This window comes from Macrobrachium nipponense, chromosome 22, assembly GCF_015104395.2.
Source record: "Macrobrachium nipponense isolate FS-2020 chromosome 22, ASM1510439v2, whole genome shotgun sequence".
Taxonomy (NCBI): domain Eukaryota; kingdom Metazoa; phylum Arthropoda; class Malacostraca; order Decapoda; family Palaemonidae; genus Macrobrachium; species Macrobrachium nipponense.
In genome coordinates, this window is record NC_087213.1 from 64,131,026 (window position 1) to 64,143,371 (window position 12,346).

The window sequence follows — 12,346 nt, forward strand, 5'->3', positions numbered from 1 at the left end:
GACAGAACCTATATCCTGTTTAGACAGTACTTCTTCAGTCTCCCTATTAATCCCTATTACAATAATAATAAACACATTACTGTACACTGCAAAGTGAAGGCAGTGGCTTCTGTTGTATATTAGAAGAATCTTGGTGAATGTACTGAGGCCCATAGCTGCGATATGCAAATGACTTCATGTTGACACCAAAGCAAGATGCTGCATAGAGGATAGAAGAATGTAGTGAAAAAGAAGCAAAGGTAGCAGTACAGTCAGGAAAGTAGCCAAATTTTATTATACTAGCTCCTCAAATTACCTCATTTAGTCAATTGCATTTTCATTTTTTTTTCTTTTTGTAATGCTGTCATTCCAGAAATATAATTGGGGGATAAATCTCTTCATGTGGATGATGAATTATAAGGAATTTACAGTTGAATGTTGAATTGTCCCTAGTACTACAGGGCATCTAAAGCATCAAATAAGTTGAGGGGCTGCTCTTGTTATGAAGTGGTGTAGCTTAGCGAGATCACCAAGTCACATTTCAAAAGTCATTTAGGGCTCTTAGGAAGGAATTGTCCTAGCCGTGAATCGGATGTAGCTTATGTCACCAGAGGTGCTTAGGATTGCAAATGATCAGTAATGGAATTTCATTATCCAGCATGTTGAAGCAGCAAAATAAAGTTAAGAGGAAAAAGCAACACAATGTAGTGGAAACACGAGCCTTTCTTAACCAACCTTAGACACAATAGATTGTGATACAGTGAGGATATAGGAGTAGCAAAAGTGTGGATGAAGGGAAATGGATTATATGTGAGTGTTAGTAGAGAGTGAATCATTGCTGGAGTATTCTCAGAAGATTGAGGCAGAAAGTGGAAACTCAGAAGATTGAGATTGAGGTAGAAAGTGGAAACTCAGAAAATTGAGATGGAATTGGAAAGGGGTGAGGAGCATTAGTCAGTAAAATAAATATGAAAGTGGAAGGACAGACACTCGGAGAATCCTGGAAGATATTTGAGAAAGGTCATAGATGAAAACTTGAACTGCGTAGACATTTATACAGTAGTGCTCAATCTATGAAACACTTGAGACAGTCTTACCAGTCTTTTAATGAAAAGTCTGATGTAAAAGTATATGCATGTGATGGTAATTTTTTTATTTTTAATTTAGTACTAATAGTTTTACTAGGCGACTTGCTTGATGACCAAGTTTTTCTGATAGATGTAAATATGAAATTTCGAAATGAAGATAGGAGTGCACCTGTTTAGCAACCTCATGCAAGTGTTTGAACATGTGGAATTATTGATTTGGAAAATTCAGTGATAAAGTTGGGTTGTTCATTAGTTGAGCAAGGTTTATAGAAACAACTTACTGTGTGTAATGTAGTCCATGCATAATGACCCTCACAATGTCGTATTCCAAATCTTTGAGGCCATTAACATGCAAATTGCATTAGATGGCTACTCTGAACCAATAATAGACATTTTGAGGTACAGACGTAGTTCCTAGCTCAGTTGTCAAATGTTGCAGCAGTTTAAAAATTTGAATTGGATAGTCTTAATGAACTAGTATAACATTAGGACAGCAAGAACCATAAGAACACATCCTCCATGGTGTCTTCACCTGGAAGTGTCAATTTAAGTGTTCCTAGTAGCCTGTGTGCCACTGCCAGAAATTGCAAGAGCAGTTGAGTCATATGCTATAAAGTAATTGGCCAGAAATGCAGCAAATATTAGTTTTACTAGAATTTTATGTAGCCCTCTAAGCATCAAGTTTTGTTTTAGCTTCATGCCATATGTGCACAGGTACATAATTAATGTAAATAATTAACTTAGTCTCTGGTATTGGGAATTTTTAGGAGATCTTTTCGTTTTTGCATCTCCACTCTTTAGTGCCCTGTGCACCTTCTGCCAGACACCACATCTTTTGTTTTGTGCCCTTTTGCCAGGATTTCTTTGGCCTGCAGGTCAACCTGCTACTTGCAATATCTTCAGCATTTCATTGACCTTGCAGCAATATGCTATTGTATACTGACATTTGCATATTTCAGATTAGTAAATGGCCATACTGTCTGGTTGCTGGCATTATTAAAATGAAGGAATTGTCTTTTATTGACATGGGAAAAATATGATGTTTAGGTTTGTGAATGTAATTGTGATGAGTCAAAGCAGGATGTTATATTAAACTTTTTTTTCATACCCCCTCATCTTTTCCAGGGGGAAACTAAAAATCAGCTTGCCATTTGGTTTGTCTTGAGGAGTGTTGCAATAGGAAAGTCTTGTTGTATGAGGATTGCCTTATGATATAGCAAAATAGCCTCTGGACTGCAGATTGAGGTCAGCATGATGGTTTGAGAACATCACAGGTCTAATAATCTAATCTACAGCTGCTGTTCGCACTTCTACCTCAACGAAATATTGTTGAATGGACCTGTGCACCAAAATGTCTGCCAAGATTAGGGACACAGAGCAACCATATTAAAAAAAAAAGTTGACAGTTATCTTTAAATATGATTTACTAAGTTTTTTTATGCACATGTTTACATGTATCAGTGTTTTTTCAGTTTTTGACATTGCTCTTGACAGATAGCATGCATATTTTCGAAGTAATAAATAATGCAAATAAAAGAACACAAAATGTGTTTATACAATGGATATAATGTATATATCTCTCTCAGAAGTATGACAGTCATTTAGTTGCTTGAGAAGGATCTTGGGACGCTGTGGTATCCCAGTAACAGGTCCTGATAAGGATACATTTTGACTCCATTTATACCTACGTAAGAAATGCAGAGCCCTCTGAACAGAATTAATTTGAAAGGAAATACGTATACTGTACTGTATACTAGAGAAACAGTGTGTCAAAGAGGACCATGTTGAGCTGGGTTAGTTGGCATAATTTGCACTTTTAGGTAGTAATGCTTAGTAAACCCATTCAGACAGATGATGTAGAATAGATGGGTATTTCTTAGGGAGACCTTGTAAATCAGTTGTTTCACCCATAATTTGTTTGGTATCATTAAAGAATAATGAAGTCCCTGTAGTCAAGCAGCAACTATATTGTGCATATGCATTATTGTAGTGGAATATAGAGCGTGTCATACGAAACCACAGTTTGCTTGATATTTGATATTCCATTGTCTAGGAAGTCTCTTCTGTGACAGTGCATTCTTGATATCTCTTACTCTGGAGATTGATTGCCTAGCATAACTACTGTATGTAGTTTCAGTGGAAGCCAAAATTACTTGTGTAAATTGTATGGGTGCGAAAGACTAACCTTTCGAGTATGTTCTTTAGAAATTTTCAAGTTTTTCCTAGCAGTTCACGCCCACTGGGTATCATATTGTTGTGTCTTGTTGTAAGGATTTTTTAAAGGTTTTTGCTGTTTCTGTTGGAATCTGGTTTGTCTTTGAATGGAACTTCCAATTTTGTTGGTGCAATATCATTCATGCTGTAGATAAACGTTTTTCGTGCAGATCTAGAAGTAGTTAAAGCTGTTAATATTCTACTAAGTGATTTTAAACCTGTACTCAAGGAGTTTATTTTTTTATAGGTCACAGATATGGCAGCCTGCTTGGATCTTATCAGTAAGTTGGAGAAGATACCAATCACAAGGGAGGTGTTGGAGGTAAGAGAATTTCTGAATGTTCTTGATGATAATACTGTAAGACATGCTTAATAAGTATTCTTTAGCCTAAGAGATTTAAGTCTTGACATGAGGGTTTGCTGTTTGATTAGCTTATCCTCATGCAAAAGAAATGTTATAAGAAAAAGTTTTCAAGATTGAACTTCTATAAGCTTTGATTATTTTATGGCCAGAATTATTTTTACTTTATTTAAAATAGAGCAACTCTTAAGAATATTGTGGTGTGTTTGAGACAATTATACAGAAATTATCCATAGTAGTATATTGCACACAGTAATTTCCAAACCTTATCTACTTTTATTTTTTTATGCGTGTGGGGTTCAGTTTTTGGTAGTCTGCTTTGCTGTTACAAAATTACTATTTATACTATAACATGGTTGTCTGCAGTCCAGTTGGAAAAACAGAATGCCTAATTCCCAAGGACCACAGTAGCAAAAACTTCCCTGTACAGAAATGAAAATTTATGAAAATGAATTATTAAAGTGACATACATTAAACAACACAGTACTGTAAGATAGATAATTAAGCATGCAGTGAGACTCATGTCAGCCTGTTTGACCAAAAATGTGCAGTATATGCCCCAAGTTTCAACTTCTGAACATTTCAGAACAAGTGATTCAGTCACTTCACAAAAACTAGTTGTTGAACCTCAAAAAAGAAATGGCAAAATTGTCAGAAATAACTGCATACGTATTTAGTGCTATATGGAGGACGGTATAGCTTGGGAAGATCTTAATGCAGAGGATGATAAGAATTATATAAAGTAGTATATATATATATATATATATATTATATATTATATATATAATATATATCTATTTATATATATATATATACGTATATAGCATGGACCTAAGTTAGTTGAATGACAATTTAAAATTTTTATTCATTTTTCACATTCAGCTAATTGAATGAGTTTTGAGATTAAAACATAAATTGCGATAAGATATTTTATAGACATTGGGTTCATGTCCAACAATTTTAGATGCCCATAAGCCGCTGAAAGCCAAACAAATACTTTCATAAATACTGCAGGGGAGAATAAAAATTATTTGATCAGGATGCGCAGGTCTCCAAAAATCTTTAGAATAAGTGACGGGATATGTCTCTTTGAAGTGAATTTATAATTTAGAACATTGTCCTAGACCTTCTAATAACCACACTTAGTTTTTTTGCGGATTAACTTCATACCTCATCATTTTTCCATATGTATTAATTTCAGCTAAGTTTGTGCTAAATATTCAGCAAAAAAGTTTTATACTCAGGAGTTGGGAGTGATGCAGAAATTAGCCTTAGCTGCAGAAGGAATTCTTTTGGTTACAAGGACAAATCATGTATGTGTATAGTAATAGGCCAAGAATACTACCCTTAGGATGGGATGTTAAATTCTAGTTACTATGGTGGTCCTCAACAGTGTAAGGATGATGAAAGCAATGTTTGCTTAGGATAATATGCCAGTCATAACAATGTATTTCAACAATTTATTTCTTGAGTCAAAAATAAAATATTTAAAGCAAATAGAATGTTTTAGTGTTTGTGTTTTTCCTTAGTTTCCTTGCATATTTCAATGAGTGAGTACAGTAATAATGCCTTAGTACCTCAAGATTTTTATATAGTTACCTTGCGTTCATGTACATACTACCACAAACTAGCTGTTAATTATTTGTCATACTTTTTAAATCGGTAATTGCTGTGAAAAATACAAATTGTCTTAGGAAATTTGTCAATTTATTAATGTTATTTTATCACTCCTTCGTCTTGTGAGCAGACCTGTAGAGGTTTTGTTTAATGGAAGTGTAATTGAACTTGCATATTTTGCAGATTATGTTATTATGTTAATATGTACTTTCCAAGCAACAATGACAGTAATGATAACATTAAGGTAGTTTCATTAAGATAATTTTTTCAAGTGTTAACCATGCAATGTTCATCTTACATGTAAAATCTCTGGAAGTCTTAAGATGAGCCATGTTTGTACTTTAGAATAGGTTATAGGTGTAAATCATACTAGAAAACTAAATCTGGCTTTGATTAAAATGTCCTAAGTCACAGAGCCGTGCCCCATCTAAACACATCATTGTCATTTAGGGATGATTTTACAAAAGTACTACAGTGGTCACCCCGTATTCGCGGGGGATGCGTACCAGACCCCCCCTGTGAATAGTTAGAACCCTCGAATGTTCAGAACCCCTGTAAAAATGCTAAAAACAGCCTATTTTTTAAGTTAAAACTCAAGAAAAACCACTGAAAATTTTCATACTTGGTTTTTTAATAGTTTTTCACAAAAAGTGCATTTTGTGATGAAATTGATAAAAAAAACCAGGAATTTGTAGATATTTCTCATAGAAAAATACCGCGAATGCGCGAATAATGCGGGGAAACTTTTCCGAGAGAAATCCGCGAATGTGTGAGTCCGTGAATAAGGGGGCCCACTGTATATACATTATATGATAGTGTTATTTTTATTGACATGTTTTTAATGCAACATGACCATGTATTTTAAGGCTGTGTGATTATATACAAATTTGCTATATAGAAAATTCTCTCTCTCTCTCTCTCTCTCTCTCTCTCTCTCTTCCTCTCTTCTCCTCTCCTCTTCCTCTCTTCTCTCTCTTCTCTCTCCTTTGAAGATTTTATCTTTTCTTTGGCTATTTTTTAAAAGCAGTTTATTTTAAAGGTAAATCTCAGCGATCAAATTATGTAAGTATAAACTGCAGTTAAGGTTAGGCTACTAATTATGTGAATTTACTGAATAATGTGGTTGTGGGGTATTAAGGTGAACTGTCAGGTCTTTATTATTGTATGGGAAAAGAGACTGGAACACTACTACCACAGTAGTACATAATTTTTCCTGTGTAATTATGAAAACATGCAACAGTGAAAGTAGGAAATATTCTGTTACATGTTTATTCTTACATTTTACTGATAGATATTGGAGATTTTTTTGGTTCTTGTAGTAAAAAATGCCTATTAATAAAAATGAGTATCCAAAGATAGAATTATAATGTTCTTTAGCTCTTCTTATTTTTCTCTTACAGTATTATAGTCTTAGCTTAATGTATTTACATATTCTTTTGACTTTAATGTTGGTTACCTTATAAGGAAGGGGGAACCCTCATTTGCTACACTAAGAGTATCAGGTATTCTTTAACTGCATTTATTTGTGTTGCGAACTGGAAAAGTTATGTTTTTGGTGAAATGAGGGACTTAACTTGCCGCTAGTTAACTAAGCTACCTTGTTACCAAGCGTCAACATCTAACCCTGCTTTGCTGAAGAAAATTCTTTTGTTTGCATATCTAGAAAGAATGCAAAATACACTATCTTGAATATATGATTTTCAGATAAGAAAAACACGGGAAAAGGATTAAATGTACATAGAGTAAATTAGGAAATGAAAAGATTAAAATAATGAAAATGTAGGGAAATGCAGATTTTCTTGCCGCATGTTAAACACATTTTTTTTCCTTATTTTTATTATGGTAATTTCTAGCACTGTAACAGCAGCAGCAGCCCTATCAGTAGTAGAAGGAGTAGGAGTCGGAGGAGGATGAGGAGTTGGAGTTGTAACAGTAGTAGTAGTAGTGGGAGTATGTATCTTGAAAGACCGAGGCATATATCACAAGTTCCTATTGCACTTTAAAGCTCAAACCACCTAGTGTCCACTAGACTTAGGATTGGCAGGCTGGAAGTTTAGATAAGGATTGGAGGTGGTTGGTGAATGTTTAGTATATTCAGTGTTGTTTGAAGTGTTTAGTGTATGCCAAGCTGTTTGGTTTGTTTGGCCTTGGGGAAAATTCACAACATAAGGTTTTACATCAGACTGTCTGACCAGACTTAAATGGCCCAGTTTTTTCAAATGGTGGTATTCAAACAGATAGTTGGTGTCTCGACCATCCTATTGCCGCACTGCATTAAATAATTTTCTGTAAATTTATGAAGTTTTACCTTGCAAATGATGATTTACTGCATGGTAGGGTTCCCCTGCAATTGTGGTGACTGACTTGTTTCAGCTTAATTAGTGATTTTAAAGTATGATTAACACCTATTACCTATTCTGTGGTACATATGAGTTCCGGTATGCTTCTTTTTACCAAATATCTTAGAATTTCATAATGTGCGTGTGAATTGAACAGAGAATAAAAATTTTAGCAGATACTATGTGTGCTGTATTAAAGTATACAAATGTATTGTGTTTTAAAACATGTGACAAGAAAATCACAACACTTGTATGCAAAGGCAGACTCAGAAATTGTTATGACTAATTGGGAGGAAGTTCAACGTGTTGGGAGGGGGTGTTCACATTCAGTTACCTTAGCAACAAAGAATCCATGTTTACACATTTATACAGGTAGGTTGGTCACAGTAGTTTCAGTGTCTACCATGCCCTGCATTATCACTTGATTTTTATTTTCTGGTACTGCTGAGATCATTGGATATATTCCGTAAGTTAGTGAGCTAGATGTAGGATTTTGTTGTGCATGGAGGCCCAGCACTGTCCATACTACGTATACGTATATGCAAACCTGATAAAAGATAGGAAAAAGAGCTGAAAAATTAAAAATGGTATGGCAGGAGAAATACTCTAAACATGTAGGGGAAAAGGGGATGTGCCACATTGTGGAAGTTGTATGAGAATAATTGAAATTTTCCTGGAAGTTTGGAAAATGTTTATGAGGGGGGCATCAGCGTACCTTTACTGTTGTTTGATGCCAAGGGCAACAAGAAGAAAAGTATTGTTTAAAGAGGAAGACATCATACCCCAGTTGTGGGTCTTGAGAGGTACTTGACAAACTTCATAGTGATTCATTGAGCTAGTGATATTACTGTACCATAATGGCCTGTCCACTAGCCGGCATGTTGGTTGGGCACTGCCAGCTGTTTATATTTTTTTTTCACTTCTGAAGCAGCGTTACCAGACAATCGCATCCTGGCTCCATACTCGGTCGGTCAGTATAGTGGAACAGAATATGAGGACAGTGTTTGACTGTCGTGCGGTGCTCGCTAGTGTTGACAGGGCTCTACATGTCATCTAGAGGAAAAGCAGTGGCTGGTGTATCAGAGGAGTTTTAAAAGGTGTGTTCATCAAGGATCAGGCTGTTAATGGGAGTCGTGTAGAAAGCTACCAAGAAGTGCAGAAAGGGAGCACCCCTGGGCATTGTTTTATGCTGATGACCAAGTGTAAATTGCAAAATTGCAGGAGTTAATGATGATTTTTTTTAAAAGATGACGAGTGAAATGTAGAGCAAAACACTGAAAATTAATGTAAGCAAGACAAAGCTCTTGGTTATTGGAAAGAAACCAAGAACAAAACAGTGAGGATGAACTCTGTATGTACTACGTATCAAATGTAACTTCAAGTGTTACAAGATATGTTCTGGGTAGCAAGGTAGAGTAAATACTAATTGTTTTTAAAAATTTGTCATTTTTAGATGCCCATTGTGTGTAAGGGGAACAAGTGGGTAAGAGGGAGACAACACAACGTGATGAAGTGGCAGGTCTTAAGAGGTAGAACATTTCTGATATATAATGATGCAGGGCTGTGAAGCAGATAAGTCAACTAGTAGCCACAGCCTGTATAAAATGTAGAGAGATTGCTTAAGTGTTGGCAAATAGAAGTATCCCAGTAATAAATTATTACTGTGTGGTTTCAGAGATAGGCATGGAGATTAATTAAGAAATTAAATTGTAGAGAGGTGACGGCCATTGATACTTAAGAGATCATGAACAGTTTGGGCATGGAAGTACTGTAATAGGACAAGAGATTAGTGCAATATCCCTGTTTATTCATGGATATACCTAAACTTGACAAAATTCAGACTGAAAGAGTTTAAGGTTGAATAAAACTCCTTTTGGTAACAATCCACAAATAGAAAACAGGATGTTGAGGTGGCTATAGCCAAAGGCTATGGTTGTTTTGTATTACACGATTGTATTTCAAGTCAATTCTGCTGTATTATTATATTAACCACCCACATCACACAAGGTCTCGAGCAAAAACACTGCCAGGTATGTTGGGAGAATTTCTGATAAATGTCAGTGTCCTTCAAGGATTACCATTGAATTTTGTTATTTATCTTAAATATAGTGGATGCTGCAAAGATTATTGAAGGGAGGACCCTAATAATATTTTAATGATCTAGTGGTAATAGCAGCATCCAAGGAAGAGCTTACAGAAATTTTTTAAATACGGAAGAATGAAATAAGAAGGAAAAGCTATGATTGAACACACTTTTTCAGATCCATTAATCTCAAATTAGCCTTAACTCATGCAAGCGATCCTAAGCCACAAAAGATTTTGCAAGAAGAGCCCTGCTGTACTGTCCCGCCCTCCATTTCGAAATGTATGGAGAAGGGAGGTGGAAAAATTTGATGATTGGATTTGTAGAAAAAAAAATTTTTTGCTGTAAAACCATACTATCATAGCCTGAATTGCAGTTTAGGCAAGAGAATGATGCAGAAAAACCATGGAAGAAGAGAATAGACAGATGTGCAAGAAATGTGGTCTCCAACAGCAACAGGAAGTGGAGCATTAATGGCCAAATATCAATTATGGGAGTTTCAGTAAGTCATGTATTTGTATGGAAAACATCCTATTGCAGTAGTGTACACCAATCATATGAGGTGTATTCCAGGATAATGCTTGTCTGAATACTGGGGATGAGATCTTTTTTGATCAATGACCATGATTCCTCCCAAACATGAAGATATAACCTGCTGCAAAAATTGGTTCCCATGATTAGCACCAAGATGTTTACATAACATCACTTGAGTAAAAAGATGATAGGGCTCCTTTCCCTTCAACCACTTTTTCTCTAAGAGACCTTTAGGCTATGAATGATTTGACACTCACTCTGCTTGTTATCAGTCTCTTTTTAAGCTTAGGGTTTGACTTTGGTTCTGTGCAACCTCAGCAGTTAATGTTACAAGTTACTTTGATGTTTCATTGTTCTAGGATCATTTTGGCCATGTTTTAGATCATGAGCTGCTCTGAATATTTCAGCGGCTTCTGTTCCTTTCATGAGATTTCTCATTCCAGTTGGTCTTTAATTGGCTTTTGTTGCCTGTGGGTTGATGGTCTGACAAAGTTAATGGTTACCCATTTTGCTCTTTGTGTACTGCTTTCCATGGGTCAGGAGGTGCATCCTTTTTAAGGTGAGAATTTTCAAAGCTTGCTTGCAGTGGATAGTTCCCGTTGGGGGTTAGTGCTGTCAATTCAGGTTGTCTTTCTTCCATGTGACATCCCACCCTCTATTAATTGTTTCGTAGTGCAACTGCAAGGTTTTCCTCCCATGGAATCTTTCAAACCTTCTGTCAGTTTCCCTTTCAGTTCTGAATGACCTCATAGCTCCTAGCGCTTGGCCTTTGGCCTGAATTCTATATTCCTGTTCCTATTCCTATCCAGTGAATGGTGTGTCCTTTTGTCCTACCCCTTTTTTGTTCTAGTCAATGGGATCTGCCCTTTTTAGAGAATGTTTTGTTTGAGTTTCGGTGGATATATCTCAAACTTTTATATGAATCTAGAAATACAGTAGTACCTCAGGATACGAAATTAATCCGTTCTGAAGCGGCCTTCGAAACCTGATTTTTTCGTATCTTGAACCACAGTTTACATGTAAATTGCCTAATTCGTTCCAAGCCCTACAAAAACACCCCAGTAAATTTTATAATAAGCTAAATTGACCAATAAACATTGAAATACAACAATTTGGACCATTCAATACCTAACTTAAACTACATATACTACTAATATGTACTACATACCTGTAAATAAAGTGTATTAGTGTACATGGTACAAGAAATACTGTATGTACATACGTATGTAGTAAAATGTGGAACCTTACCTTTCAAGTGAGGCGATCTCCGAAAGTGGCGACAGAGGAGGAGGACAAATGGCAGAAAACATGAACACTTAACTTTACGAAACACATTAAAAAATGACAGGAAACATTAACACTAAACTTTGCGAAGCACATTAACAAATGGCAGAAAACGTTAACACTTAACTTTACATAAAACTTAAAATTAAATTTTTTTTTTTTTTTCTGTACTAGGTTTTTTTTTTTTTTACAAAATTTCGATTTCTTCACCACCGAATGGATGCCAGTCCGTTTACGAAATTTATCAAACCACCCCCGAGAAGCCTTCTGGCAGATTGCTGCTCGGTTATCGTATCACCAGCGATTTCTTTGTCCTTAATCCATTCAAGAAGCAGCCTCTCCATCTCATCATGCATGTGGCTCCTCCAGTTGGACAAAATAGTCACGCCCTTGGAAGGTGTAGCTGCTTTGATGGCCTCCCTCTGCTTAAGTATGGTGCTTATCGTCGACGGATTTCGGCCGTATCCCTCAGAGATCACATTCAACCGCATGCCAGCCTCACACTTCTTGATAATCTCCATTTTTGTCTCCATAGAAAGCATCCTCTTCTTTCCATGAACTTCAGCAACTTTCTTTGAACCCATGAATATACATAATTAAGTCATGTACTAATTAAGTTCTCACACAACACGAAGTACAAAGCGAAATCACTAACACAAATTTACGTTAACAAACTAAATCGTACATGAGCAAACGAATTCCGCCTGCTTACAGTAATGATGCTGCCATGGAGTGATTGAAGAACGCCTTTACATAGATGCACGAAGGGAGAGAGGCTGACCAATAGGAGAGCAGAATCTTACGGCGGTGACTAGCATAAGGAACCAATGGGAGAGCTGGAGGATGG

The 12,346-nt window shown here is 36.0% G+C and overlaps 1 protein-coding gene across 8 annotated transcripts in view; it reads left to right on the forward strand.

Moving 5' to 3' along the window:
* LOC135198756 (mucin-2-like) overlaps positions 1–12,346 on the forward strand; it is a 100,073-nt gene that overhangs the window by 81,945 nt on the left and 5,782 nt on the right. For all 8 annotated transcript variants that reach the window (XM_064226642.1, XM_064226641.1, XM_064226645.1 and 5 more), the window contains one exon: positions 3,529–3,603. In XM_064226642.1, the coding sequence (XP_064082712.1) occupies positions 3,529–3,603 (75 nt within the window). The remainder of the gene's footprint in view (positions 1–3,528; positions 3,604–12,346) is intronic.